Raw genomic sequence first — 14060 nt, 5'->3', positions numbered from 1 at the left:
GGTTAAAATACTGAGACCACCACATGGTTCGGGCACAGGCCGACGCCTACCAACGTGTCCGTTCCTCAGCATCTTCAGCAGGCAGGGCTCCTCACGACCCGAGGGAGTGGTCAAAGAGGCCGTCAGCTGGGTCAGATCCAGCTCGCCGATGTCCAACGGAATATCAGCAGTGGAGCCCACCTTCAGCTGAGACATCCTCATGGAGTCGTCACCTGAGACAAAGCATGGACTGGTCATACTGGGACAAATGGACTGGCTATGCTGGGACAGACGGGCCTCCTGCCCTGTTACCAGTAATCTTGGCAGAAAAGGGGCTCCCTGGAATGTGCTTGTCGTTGTATTTGACCAGGATGCTGTAGTCTCCAGGCAGCACGGGCAGGTAGGACACGGTGCAGGTGCCGTCCTGGTTGTCCACACAGCTGATGTCAGCCTTTGACGGCCCCTCAATAGCCAGAGAAAGACCACCTGAAGAGACACGCGCTCGTGTTTACTGGATTTCTTAATGGTGAGGATGAGTTTTGCATGAAGCGGGTGGGGCTTAACCTTCTCCGGCATCTTTGGTGTCCACGGTGAACACGGCCGGCTTGTTGACCGTCCCGTGGATCAGCCCTGGACCGTAGGCACTAACATTCCCACTGTTGATGTAGTCCACAAAGAACTGTAAAGGACTTCCTGTCAATTGCAGAATAAAGAGGCTTTCAGACCTTCTGGGATTCAGTTTCATCAGGTTCTGACAGAAGTTGGGCTGTGACATGAGGTGGCCCAGACGGTTCGGTTCTGTCTCATCTTTAAGAGAATGGTACCGGGGATGTGGATGCCGTCGTATTTGATGTCCATCTCGTGTAGCCCAGCTTCAGTGGGAGCATACTTGACTGTAACGGTGCCGTCCTTGTTGTCTGTAATGTCGGGTTTGGCCACTTTTCCAGAGGGCATCCGGACTTCGCCTTCAGCAGAGGAAACAGACGGTGAACGCGGGATCAGTCCGGTCCAACCGGCTCCATGACCCCTTCAGCCCTTATCACCTGTTATCTCGCCTTTCTGGATGGTGAACGGGATGACGAGGTCAAATGGTCTCAGCCCCGCCACGTCTAGGCCGTTCATCCCCGTTGGTCGGTCTGTTGCCTGTGAGACCGAGGTCAGAGGTCAGACAACTCCTTTTTTGTATCTTAGCATTCTGTGCATCCTGTTGAAGGTTTTGGTTTTTTATTTGGGTGTTGACTAGTTTAAAGTCTACCCTGTCCCAGTTGCTGATGTTGCCTGCACTTTAAGTGACCCGAGGGGACAAGAGGAGTTTAATGAAACAGAATAAGAGCAGGTGCCACAGGTGATGCAGGAGAGAGAGCTCCATCAGACGAGGATGAGATGGAATGACCACACCCACATCGAGAAACAATGACGAGGAAAGACGCTGCTGGCGGGACCGGTCGGCCATTTTGGAAAATGTGGAGGGGCTGACATGCCCACATTGATGAATCTCAAAATGGCTCCGGACATGGACGACAACGCAACAGGAGAGCTGCACATTGTCCTGAAAATCAACTATTACATGTTATCATTGAATTCTTCCATTTTGCCTTCCAATAAAACACTTCATATCAGCTTACAACATTTGTCCCAACATTTACTTGTTTAGCTCGTTTCTACTTTTCTGACACTGTGCAGTTCTCCTGTGCGTGGACAGAGGGCGCTGTTTATGAATGAATGGAAATAAAACAGCTGGAAGATGACAACAGCTCATGGGATGAGGGAAAGGCCAGACAGGAAGTTGACAGACTGGAGGTTAGAGGTACCCAGGGCTGCGGAGCGTAGTACTGAGGAACTTGACTCTGCTGCAGGAGCTGTTCTGATGGAGCTCCTTCCAAGGCCTGACGGGTGGGATTGTGAGGGGTAGTGACGGGGGCGGGGGGGGGGGGATAAAACACAGCAATTTAGAAAAAGTCTGCTGATCCCAGCGGCCCTCACAGCCTCAGCATCTCACTGCTCTGAGCGTTACCCGACCGCGCCCGGACACCAACACTCACCGTGACTTGGAAGGGACTGTTTGGGATATGTTCGCCTCCAAAACGGACACAGATCACATACTCGCCGGGCTGCGGCGCCGTGTAAAAGATGTCGAAGGTACCATCCTCGTTTTCCACCACGTCCACATCGAGTTCGGCCCCCTCCGGAGTGCAGACGCTGCAGGTCACTTTGCCTTTCCCAGCAGCCTTTGCATCAACTGTGATAACCGTCTGTTCACCAATCTGGATGGTAGGACCGATGCCAGCACCTTTGAGAGGGCGAGACGAGCTTGTAAAGAGCTACAGACAGTCGGTCGGTCGGTCAGGCAGTCAGTCGGTCATTCGGTTGGTCAGGCAGGCGGTCTGACGTTCAGACAGTCGGTCAGTCGTTCGGTCATTCAGTCATTCAGTCAGTCGTTCGGTCATTCAGTCGGTCGGTCGGTCAGTCAGTCAGTCAGTCAGTCGGTCATTCAGTAGGTCGGTCGGTCGGTCATTCAGTAGGTCGGTCGGTCGGTCATTCAGTAGGTCGGTCGGTCGGTCATTCGGTTGGTCAGGCAGTCGGTCGGTCTGTCGTTCAGACAGTCAGACAGTCGGTCGGTCAGTCAGTCAGTAAGTCGGTCGGTCAGTCGGTCGGTCAGTCAGTCAGTAAGTCGGTCTGACGTTCAGACAGTCAGTCAGTCGGTCGGTCAGGCAGTCGGTCGGTCTGTCGTTCAGACAGTCAGACAGTCGGTCGGTCAGTCAGTCAGTAAGTCGGTCTGACGTTCAGACAGTCGGTCAGTCGGTCGGTCACCACTGCACATGCACATTCCACATCCATGAGAGCAGGTTAAGGTCACAGGAGAACTAGTCGTGTTATTTCCACGTCTGTAGATGTTACTGACGACTCGTCACAGAACTGAAAGCCGTTTCCATGCCAACCTTCTGTTAGTTCATTAGTTGTCCAGTAAACATGTCAGAAGGAAACAACACACACTTAGGGGAGAGAAAAGCCGACTGAATGGAGAGGAAAGGGGGCAGGAGTGAAGAGGAGGGGATGTTCTACTGGAAGCCGGGGTCACCACCCTCCATGCTGACAGAAGAGGAGGAGAAGATGTTCAGGAGGCTTACCTAAACCGTGACCGCCGATTGAGACTGAGAATGGGTGAGAAGCAGGGAGCCAGAACAAAAAGTGACAAATAAAGACAGTCAGGTGGGGTGGGGGTGTTGAGAGGTAATCAAACTGTGCTCCAAACACTGGGGGCAGAACAATTTTGTGACGTGGGGTGTAAAGCGAGGGCAGCGGAGGGGGGGACTAGGAGCACAGCGTGAGGAGCACAACACAACAACGCACGCCAAATGAGATGAGCGCAGGAGGAAACAGGCTTCATAGTTGGTCCTCAGCGTGGTGGGAGGGACTGAGAACGCGGGAGCAGAGCCGTGGCCCAGAGGGGGGTCCAGGCTTCAGGTTAGGAACGCTCACTAAAACGCTCCAATGACATCAGGGTATCTGCTTGGCTGTCAAATCACAACATGAACCTCCTGCTGAGGGAAAGGGGCGTGTCCTTCAGGTACCTGTGACGGTGCACTTGCTGGCGTCTCCCGTTGGCAGTGCTCTGATTCGGTAGGGCGAGTAAGGGATCTCGTCCCCTCCGTACTTTATGAGGATGGTGTATCTGCCAGTCATGTCTGGCACATAGGACACCAGGTAGGTCCCATCGTGGTTGTCACGGATCTTGGCCTTTTTAGGCTTTCCTTCTGGGTCCTATTGGGAGGGCAGCGTGCAACTCTCAAGAAGGGCAACAGAGTGAAGGAGAAGACAAGGTTACTGAGCACCCACAGTGATCTGGACAGCCAGCAGTCCCTCGCCGGCATCTTTGGCATCGATGGTGAACTCGACAGGTAAAGAGGCGGGAACCCCAGTGGTGTTGAGCCCAGGTCCACTGGCACGCACCTTACTGGCATCGTGGGTGGGGAGAACCTTCACCTTGTAGGGGCTGAGAGAGGAAGCCCCGCATCATCACAAAGCCCCAAGGGTAATGGTGTCCGCGCTTGCTTGGATCTTACCTGCGTGGGATCTCCTCATCGGCGTACAGCACGTTGATGGAGTAGGGTCCCTCTCTGGTGGGGACATAGTTGACTGTGTGGGTCTGGTCCCCGTTATCCACCACTTCCACTGGCTCCACCACACCTGTTGACACATTTCTCCTTTTGAAATGGACTCCTCACCCCCCCCACGCCTCCCCCCTGAGCTGCAACACACCTTTGGGTCCTTGCACGCGGACTTGCAGAGGAGCCACACCAGCTTTGGAAGCATCCACTGTGAATGCCTGAGGGATGTTGGCCCTCACGTTGTTGCCCAGGCCGGGCCCCTGGCACTTGACCTTTGTGCTGTCCACAGTGTCACTGACCGGAACAGAGAATGGACTCCCTACACACACACACACACACACACACACACACACACACACACACACACACACACACACACACACACACACACACACACACACCCTTGTAGCAACACTGCAGTCTGAGGGAACTCCAGAGAGATGGACGACGAGCTGCTGCTAACAGAAACATCCGAGTCTCAGCTAGAACTTGTACCTGTGATGGGTTGTCCTCCATAGGTGATGTTAAGGTTGTATGTTCCAGGCTCGTATGGGATGTACTCCACACTGCAGCTGCCGTCCTTATTATCGATGCAGGACATTTTGGCCTCCGATGGACCCTCCATTGCCAGACCAAGACCACCAGTTCCTGCTCCTCTGAAAAGCCAAGAGGACTTTATTCAAAAAAAGAGCAGGGAGCATTTAACAGCCAATATTTTTTTATTTTTTTCTTACCGGGTTTCTATGGTGAACTTGTTTGGCTTGTTAGTGGTGCCACCTTTCAGACCAGGGCCATGCACACGTACACGTCCTGGATTGCAGCCTTCAGTGACAGCAACGTGGAACGGACTCTTCGGAACTGGAGTACCATCGTAGCAAACTTCCACACTGTGAGGACCTAAAGACGTGTGCGGGGAACCTTTGTATGAAGAAGAACTGATAAATTCTTCACATGTGTCCAGTTCGGAGCTCACCTTCCTCATAGGGGGTGTAGGCTACACTGTAGGTTCCATCTCCGAGGTCTGTGATCAGAGCATCAGTACAGCTGCCTGAGGGGTTGCTGATCAGGGTCTTGATGTGGTCTCCGCCGTGAGGTGTGAGAGCGCGAGCATCCACCGTAAAGTCAGTCGTTGCCTCACGGAAAACCCCTGAAGGTCAGAAACATCTGGTTGAAAAGGGTTATTGGGCGTGGCTCCTCCACCACCACGAGCAGCCGTGGCCAAAGAGGAACCATTCCCACAGGAAGCTGGATTTAATGTGCAGAGAGTGAGAGCGTTGACCCTGCCCCTGCTTGTGGGTCATGGAGACCAGCACCGTGCAACATGACAGTAATAACGCAGGGTGCGACCTACGTAATAACACAGTAATAACGCGCGGTGCGGCCTACGTAATAACACAGTAATAACGCAGGGTGCGACCTACGGTAATAACACAGTAATAACGCAGGGTGCGACCTACGGTAATAACACAGTAATAACGCAGGGTGCGGCCTACGGTAATAACACAGTGTGCGACCTACGGTAATAACACAGTAATAACGCAGTGTGCGACCTACGGTAATAACACAGTAATAACGCGCGGTGCGACCTACGGTAATAACACAGTGTGCGACCTACGGTAATAACACAATAATAACGCGCGGTGCGACCTACGGTAATAACACAGTAATAACGCGCGGTGCGACCTACGGTAATAACACAGTAATAACACAGTAATAACGCAGTGTGCGACCTACAGTAATAACACAATAATAACGCTCGGTGCGACCTACGGTAATTACACAGTAATAATGCAGGGTGCGACCTACGGTAATTACACAGTAATAACACAGTAATAACGCAGTGTGCGACCTACGGTAATTACACAGTAATAATGCAGGGTGCGACCTACGTAATAACACAGTAATAACGCAGGGTGCGACCTACGTAATAACACAGTAATAACGCAGGGTGCGACCTACGGTAATAACACAGTAATAACGCAGGGTGCGACCTACGGTAATAACACAGTAATAACGCAGGGTGCGGCCTACGGTAATAACACAGTGTGCGACCTACGGTAATAACACAGTAATAACGCAGTGTGCGACCTACGGTAATAACACAGTAATAACGCGCGGTGCGACCTACGGTAATAACACAGTGTGCGACCTACGGTAATAACACAATAATAACGCGCGGTGCGACCTACGGTAATAACACAGTAATAACGCGCGGTGCGACCTACGGTAATAACACAGTAATAACACAGTAATAACACAGTAACGGTCGTCGGGGGGACCGGACGCTACCTTTGCCCTCCACTCCAGGCCCAAACACTCGCACGCCACTGGCATCAACAGCAGGCTCCACGTTGAGCCGTGCTGGGAAGTTGGGCACATCCTGGCCACCGTACCGGATGGTGAGGGTGTACGAGCCGGGATACAACGGGATGTACGTGATGGTGTAGGTCCCGTCTCCGTTGTCTTGGATGTGAACCTCGGCCTCGGTGCCGCTGTCCGAAATGATCTCGATGGTCAGGTCGGCCGGACCGGCGTTTGTACAATCCACAAAGAACTCCCCCTTCTCCCCGACTCTGGCGCGCTCCAAGCCTGGGCCGGAGCAGCGGACCTGTGGAGACAGGGAGCATCCTGCATTTATGTCCTCCTGCCGGGGGCCTGTCGGGAAGAAGGGCCAACCTTGGATGGGTCCGAGGCCGGATAAGCCGTGGGGCTGAAAGGTGATCCAGGGACTGGCACACCGTCGTAGGTGAGCTCCACCTGATACGGCCCCACCTCCCGAGGAATAAACTTCACCTGGCTGGTCTCTGGACTCAACGCCGGCTCCACCTGCACAGAAGAGTCGTGACATGGAGCGCCTCCTTCAGGCCAAGCGGAAAAGAACACTAATGCTCGATCAGCGTGAGCTGCAAGCCTCAAGATGGTCAAGAGCTTTGCCAACCTTGCTGCTCACTGGTTTTCCGGATGGGGCCGTCACCTTAGCGCCAACCTTTCCCTGCCCCCCAGCACCTTTCGTTTTGACTGTGATGTCCTGATCCCTGCCAACAGTCATCTCTGACAGCAACAACACAACATGGGAAACACGGATTTCTCCATCAGTCAAGATGACAAAAGATCTCTGGATCAGGAAAAAGGGTTTAGATATAACGGCGGCGTGTCGACGCACTCTCTCCCAGGCCCGTCACGCTGATCTTGCTCAGGTCCATCGTGGGCGCCACGGCAACACTGAACGGGCTCTTGGGAATGGGATCCCCACCGTAGGTCACAGCAACACCAAGAGGACCCTGAGACGAAACAGGTCCAAGATTATCTCCGGAGCACGTTGGGAACACGTGCGATTCCGCCTCGGCTCGCTCTGATCAAATTAGCACAGATGTGACCACCTGTACCAACAGACAGGAGAACTCCAATGCTAAGCTAAGCTAATGTGCACAAGGTGCCAGCAGCAGACCCCCAGGACCCACGTCTGTCAGCCAGGTGGGCGTGGCCATACCTGCTGCACGGGCGTGTATTTGACCGTGTGCGTGTTGTCGTGGTTGTTGATCATCTCCACATCTCTCACAGCTTCGGCCTTGGTCGGGCCGCTGAAGTTACAGTCCAGGTTGGCTTTTCCTGCCCCTTTGGTGCTGACGGTGAAGTGAGTCGGTTTGTTCAGCTCAACACCTGACGGACCAAAAATGCATGAAAAACACTTCAAATGAAGAATGTGAGGATGAAGGAGTGATGACTCACCACTGCGGCTGAGCCCAGGTCCTTCCGCTTTAACTTTACTGGCATCATGAGCAGGATCCACTTTGATCCTGATGGGGGTCATCGGAATGGCCTAAATCACAGGGATAGGATAGGATAGGGTCAGGGTCAGGGTTGGGATAGGGTTAGGGTTAGGGTTAGGGTCAGGGTCAGGGTTAGGGTTAGGGTCAGGGTCAGGGTCAGGGTTAGGGTTAGGGTCAGGGTCAGGGTTAGGGTTAGGGTCAGGGTCAGGGTTAGGGTTAGGGTTGGGATAGGGTCAGGGTTAGGGTTGGGATAGGGTTAGGGTTAGGGTCAGGGTCAGGGTTAGGGTTAGGGTCAGGGTCAGGGTTAGGGTTAGGGTCAGGGTCAGGATAGGGTCAGGGTTAGGGTTGGGATAGGGTCAGGGTCAGGGTTAGGGTTAGGGTCAGGGTTAGGGTTAGGGTCAGGGTCAGGATAGGGTCAGGTTAGGGTTAGGGTTGGGATAGGGTCAGGGTCAGGGTTAGGGTCAGGGTTAGGGTTAGGGTTGGGATAGGGTCAGGGTTAGGGTTGGGATAGGGTCAGGGTCGGGGTCAGGGTTAGGGTTAGGGTTGGGATAGGGTCAGGGTCGGGGTTGGGATAGGGTCAGGGTCGGGGTCAGGGTCAGGGTTAGGGTTAGGGTTAGCAGCACATGCCGGCGGTCCCACACTCACCTGGTCAGCAAACAGGACCATGATGGTGTAGCTTCCTGCTCCAGGAGGAGTGTATTTCACTGTGAAGGTGTCGTTGTCGTTCCTGATGATGTCAAAGTCGATATCGGCTTCTGCCGGTCCAACCACCCCAGGAGCGCACTTAATTCCAATACTGATGTCACCTGAGGGCGACCCCTGTCGTCAGCTGAGCACTCAGGCGCATCACAAATAATGCTAATGCTAATCTCAAATCAGGCCGCTATCGGAGATGAAGATGGGTGTTCTGACTTTGTCCCCATCTCTCTTCTTCCTGGGTTAGGGTCAGGGGTCAGGGGTTAGGGTTAGGGTCAGGGTCAGGGGTTAGGGTTAGGGGTCAGGGGTTAGGGAAGGTGCCTTCCTGAATATTCTTTAATAAATGGGTCCCTCTCTCTCTCCATCATCTGGTCGGGGGAAGTCGTTCTGCCCGTGCAGATGCAGGCGACTAACTTGCCTCTGGCTGATGGTGCCGCTCACCTTGACCCGCCTCCGAACAGTCCACGGTAAAGTACGTTGGCTCGAAGGCCTTGAGACCGGACTTGGCCACTCCAGGACCCGAAACCTTGACCTTGTTTGGATGACATCCAGCTCCGATGGTCATCTGCAGCACAAAGGGGACGGCTAGAGACTGAACTCCTCCTCAGAGGGGGAAACGATGCAGAACATTAAAGCTCAATGGCGCTCACCCTGAAGGGGCTGTTTGGAATGTTGACTCCGCCCCACGAGATCATGGCCGTGTGCTTCACCGGCTTGCGTGGCGTGTAGCTGCAGCTGTAGGTGCCGTTACCGTTGTCTTTAACGTGGACATCAACAGGCGCACCTTCGCCGTCCTACGGGCACAAACACTGGTGACCGGTGGAGCACGAGGCGTTTGGCGAGCGCTCTTCCGCCAGTCGTACCTGAGCCACAATCTTCAGAGGAGCTTTCCCTGCGTGTTTGGCGTCCACGGTGAACTCGGTGGGTTTGCCCACAGCCAGGCCGCTGCTCTGGAGGCCGGGCCCGAACGCCTTCACCTGCGGGACCATGCGACCACCTGTTAGCACCCACGTAGCCGCGCATGGTGCATCAACCCTCACATCACCTTGTCGGGGGAGAAGTCTTTACTGGGCGCCGCGACGATCTCAGCCATGAAGGGCGAGTGCTGGATGTCTTCACTGTTGCACAGCACGTGCACGGCGTACTCCCCAGGCTCTGTGGGCCAGTAGCGCACGTCACAGGATCCATCGCCTTTGTCGTCACACTCGATCTTGGCCTGAGACGGACCTTCGACAGAGAAACCTGCACACAGAAGGAAGGCAAAGATATGGACAGTTCCACCTGATCTCCAGGGATCAGGGATCGGGGATCAGGCTACAGGGATCGGGGATCAGGAATCAGGCTACAGGGATCGGGGATCAGGAATCAGGCTACAGGGATCGGGGATCAGGCTACAGGGATCGGGGATCAGGCTACGGGGATCAGGCTTCAGGCTACGGGGATCGGGGATCAGGCTACAGGGATCGGGGATCAGGCTACAGGGATCGGGGATCAGGGATCAGGCTACAGGGATCAGGCTACTGGCTACAGGGATCGGGGATCAGGCTACAGGGATCAGGCTACAGGGATCAGGGATCAGGCTACAGGGATCGGGGATCAGGCTACAGGAATCAGGCTACAGGGATCGGGGATCAGGCTACAGGGATCAGGGATCAGGCTACAGGGATCAGGCTACAGGGATCGGGGATCAGGCTACAGGGATCGGGGATCAGGCTACAGGATCGGGGATCAGGCTACAGGGATCTGGGATCAGGCTACTGGCTACAGGGATCAGGCTACTGGCTAAAGGGATCAGGCTACAGGGATCGGGGATCAGGAATCAGGCTACAGGGATCGGGGATCAGGCTACAGGGATCAGGCTACAGGGATCGGGGATCAGGCTACAGGGATCAGGGATCAGGAATCAGGCTACAGGGATCAGGAATCAGGCTACAGGGATCAGGGATCAGGCTACGGGGATCGGGGATCAGGCTACAGGGATCGGGGATCAGGCTACAGGGATCGGGGATCAGGCTACAGGATCGGGGATCGGGGATCAGGCTACAGGAATCAGGCTACAGGGATCGGGGATCAGGCTACAGGGATCAGGGATCAGGCTACAGGGATCAGGCTACAGGGATCGGGGATCAGGCTACAGGGATCGGGGATCAGGCTACAGGGATCTGGGATCAGGCTACTGGCTACAGGGATCAGGCTACTGGCTAAAGGGATCAGGCTACAGGGATCGGGGATCAGGAATCAGGCTACAGGGATCGGGGATCAGGCTACAGGGATCAGGGATCAGGAATCAGGCTACAGGGATCGGGGATCAGGAATCAGGCTACAGGGATCGGGGGGATCAGGGGGTCTCAGGGATCGGGGATCTACAGGGATCTACAGGGATCAGGGATCAGGCTCCTACAGGATCGGGAATCAGGAATCAGGCTACAGGGATCAGGAATCAGGCTACAGGGATCGGGGATCAGGCTACAGGGATCAGGCTACAGGGATCGGGGATCAGGCTACAGGGATCAGGGATCAGGCTACTGGCTACAGGGATCAGGCTACTTGCTACAGGCATCAGGCTACAGGAATCAGGCTACAGGGATCGGGGATCAGGAATCAGGCTACAGGGATCGGGGATCAGGCTACAGGGATCGGGGATACGGCTACAGGGATCGGGGATACGGCTACGGGGATCAGGCTACAGGGATCGGGGATCAGGCTACAGGGATCTGGGATCAGGCTACTGGCTACAGGGATCAGGCTACAGGGATCGGGGATCAGGAATCAGGCTACAGGGATCGGGGATCAGGAATCAGGCTACAGGGATCGGGGATCAGGCTACAGGGATCAGGCTACAGGGATCATCTCCCAGCCACACTTACCCAGCGTACCGACATCATCTCCCACGGCCTCCACTACAAAGTCTGCAGATTTTCCTACAACACCCCCCTCCAGACCGGGACCCCAGGCCCTGACCTTCTGCTGACCCGCCTCTGGACCTATCTTCACCTCAATGGGACTAAGATGAGGAAGAGCAGGCTGATGACACTGAAAGGTTAATGTGGTGGTGTCCATGCGAGTGCTGGTACCTGCGGGGGATGTGCTGTCCGCCCCAGGTGATGGTGATGCTGTATGTCCCAGGTGAGGTGGGGTAATATTCAAATCCATAAACACCATCTCCCAGATCTTTCCTTTTACAGGGTTCCTCAAGACCCTCTGTAAAAATGTTAAGATCATCTTTGATTTCCAACATTTGGCTACAGGACGATGGATGGAGGTTGGATCGTAGATGTGCGTGATCTGACCCCAGCTGAGGCGTTTGTGCGTGGACTGGGACTTACTGGGTCCTTTGATGGTGACCTTGAGTTCTCCAGTTCCTGCTCCTTTGGTGTAAACCCTGAAGTCGGCGGTCTCCTTCACCCTCAAGCCTTTTGGCTGCAGGCCACGCCCCTTCGCGCTGCACAAGGTTGGATTACAGGCTGCAGACAGGAAGTGAGGTGAGACAGAGAAATCCCAATGATCCAGTCTGCTCCTGCCTGAAGATACATCGTGAGTCTAGAGGGCAGAATTAGCAACATGCACAGAGCTCTACAGCCGTGCACGACAGCGAGGACACTCACAGAAGAGAAGAAAACTAAACATGGAATTACAGACAGGAAGAGTCCGGCAGCGAGGTCCTCAGAAACAGGAAATGACAGCAGGAAGAGACCATTTCCAGAGAGGAGAGAGAGAGCACCGGGTCTCTAACAGAAGGAGGAGAAGAGGAGAAGAGAGGAAGAGGAAGGATTGCAGATAACTGTGAGGACATGAAGGACAACAGGAAAACAGCGTAAAAAACACAGAGAGGACGAGAGTTTGGTGAAAGTGGCTGAGCTGTTGGAGAAGATGAACACAAACCTTCTCCCACGTTGACAGTAAAGGGACTCCTGCTGATCTGACCCCCAGCGAACATCACAGAGATGATGTGCACCCCCTCCTGGGTGGGTTTGTAGGTGCAGCGGTAGCTACTGTTGCCCTTGTCCTCGATGGAACACGTCACCGTGTTGTTCTTGCCCGAGGGGTCCATAATGGTCACCTCCACCTCGCCAACACCAGCACCTGGCCAACAGGGTTGGGGTTGTCACGTTGTCACGTTGTGTTGCAGAGCAGAAACCTGATGTCTGTTGTGCGTCTCCCACCTGCAGTGTAAACGTCAAAATAGGTGGTCTTGTTGGCGATGTTCCCGGACGGTTCCAGGCCGGGACCCTGGGCCGTGGCCTTGCTGGAGTCCCCCTGAGCCATTCCGATCTCCACCTCAAAGGGACTCTTTGAGATGTGCTGTCCTGCGAACAGCACAGTCACCTGCAGAAGACAGGCAACACAGACATCAGACGGCCCTTCTCATAACCTACAGACGGAGCGGTGAGATGTGGACCTCTGAAGCCTCTGTAGGCTCAGAGGTCAGAGGTCAAAAGACACCTGGGATGTCCAGAGGACAGAGCCCTCATGAGAGCCTTCAGGAGACATTTAGCCAAACATCTACGGACGTGGACGTCATGTGAATGGCTTCTTCAGGCTGTCTCCATCTTGATGATTACAACGTGCACGTCAGCATGAGGACAGGTCCTCCACACCAGCATGTGGAGGACAGGGATGGAGGGATGGATGATGGGTAGATGGAGGGATGGAAGGATGGATGGGTAGATGATGGATGGATGGATGGATGATGGATGGATGGAGGGATGGATGGATGATGGATGGATGGATGGATGGATGATGGGTAGATGGAGGGATGGATGATGATGGATGGATGGATGGATGGATGGATGGATGGATGATGGTAGATGGAGGGATGGATGATGGATGGATGGATGGATGGATGGATGGATGGATGATGATGGATGATGGGTAGATAGAGGGATGGATGGATTATGATGGATGGATGGAGGGATGGATGGATGATGGATGGGTAGATGGAGGGATGGATGGATGGATGATGATGGATGATGGATGGATGGATGGATGATGGGTAGATGGAGGGATGGATGATGGATGGATGGATGGATGGATGATGGGTAGATGGAGGGATGGATGGATGATGGATGGATGGATGGATGGATGGATGGGTGGATGATGGATGGATGGATGATGGATGGATGGATGGATGATGGGTAGATAGAGGGATGGATGGATGATGGATGGATGGATGGATGATGGATGGATGGATGGAGATGGATGGATGGATGGATGATGGAGGATGGATGATGGATGGATGGATGATGGGTAGATGGAGGGAGGGATGGATGGATGATGGATGGATGGATGGATGGATGGATGATGGATGGATGATGGATGGATGGATGGGTGGATGATGGATGGATGGATGATGGATGGATGGATGATGGGTAGATGGAGGGATGGATGGATGATGGATGATGGATGATGATGGATGGATGGATGATGGATGGATGATGGGTAGATGGATGGGTGGATGATGGATGGATGGATGGATGATGGATGATGGGTAGATGGATGGATGGAT

The 14060-nt window shown here is 54.2% G+C and overlaps 1 protein-coding gene across 4 annotated transcripts in view; it reads right to left on the bottom strand.

Moving 5' to 3' along the window:
• flna (filamin A, alpha (actin binding protein 280)) overlaps nucleotides 1-14060 on the bottom strand; it is a 32389-nt gene that overhangs the window by 5819 nt on the left and 12510 nt on the right. The window contains exons 8-38 of one of the 4 annotated variants that reach the window (XM_057042033.1): nucleotides 12718-12880; nucleotides 12437-12637; nucleotides 11881-12018; nucleotides 11629-11755; nucleotides 11422-11558; nucleotides 9600-9796; nucleotides 9418-9531; nucleotides 9205-9348; nucleotides 8996-9119; nucleotides 8504-8664; nucleotides 7818-7908; nucleotides 7579-7748; nucleotides 7252-7369; nucleotides 7027-7139; nucleotides 6765-6914; nucleotides 6378-6696; nucleotides 5062-5235; nucleotides 4823-4985; nucleotides 4584-4744; nucleotides 4240-4407; nucleotides 4044-4167; nucleotides 3817-3973; nucleotides 3552-3741; nucleotides 3108-3131; nucleotides 2022-2269; nucleotides 1791-1865; nucleotides 1023-1122; nucleotides 804-944; nucleotides 544-672; nucleotides 292-465; nucleotides 51-212 (exon numbers count right to left, since the gene is read on the bottom strand). In XM_057042033.1, coding sequence (XP_056898013.1) covers nucleotides 51-212; nucleotides 292-465; nucleotides 544-672; nucleotides 804-944; nucleotides 1023-1122; nucleotides 1791-1865; nucleotides 2022-2269; nucleotides 3108-3131; nucleotides 3552-3741; nucleotides 3817-3973; nucleotides 4044-4167; nucleotides 4240-4407; nucleotides 4584-4744; nucleotides 4823-4985; nucleotides 5062-5235; nucleotides 6378-6696; nucleotides 6765-6914; nucleotides 7027-7139; nucleotides 7252-7369; nucleotides 7579-7748; nucleotides 7818-7908; nucleotides 8504-8664; nucleotides 8996-9119; nucleotides 9205-9348; nucleotides 9418-9531; nucleotides 9600-9796; nucleotides 11422-11558; nucleotides 11629-11755; nucleotides 11881-12018; nucleotides 12437-12637; nucleotides 12718-12880 — 4657 coding nt within the window. The remainder of the gene's footprint in view (nucleotides 1-50; nucleotides 213-291; nucleotides 466-543; nucleotides 673-803; nucleotides 945-1022; nucleotides 1123-1790; nucleotides 1866-2021; nucleotides 2270-3107; nucleotides 3132-3551; nucleotides 3742-3816; nucleotides 3974-4043; nucleotides 4168-4239; nucleotides 4408-4583; nucleotides 4745-4822; nucleotides 4986-5061; nucleotides 5236-6377; nucleotides 6697-6764; nucleotides 6915-7026; nucleotides 7140-7251; nucleotides 7370-7578; nucleotides 7749-7817; nucleotides 7909-8503; nucleotides 8665-8995; nucleotides 9120-9204; nucleotides 9349-9417; nucleotides 9532-9599; nucleotides 9797-11421; nucleotides 11559-11628; nucleotides 11756-11880; nucleotides 12019-12436; nucleotides 12638-12717; nucleotides 12881-14060) is intronic. The other 3 variants (XM_057042035.1, XM_057042034.1, XM_057042036.1) reach the window with 3 other exon arrangements.

The sequence above is a fragment of the Takifugu flavidus genome, chromosome 8 (assembly GCF_003711565.1).
Source record: "Takifugu flavidus isolate HTHZ2018 chromosome 8, ASM371156v2, whole genome shotgun sequence".
Lineage (NCBI taxonomy): Eukaryota > Metazoa > Chordata > Actinopteri > Tetraodontiformes > Tetraodontidae > Takifugu > Takifugu flavidus.
This window is presented reverse-complemented; position numbering and strand designations above follow the sequence as displayed.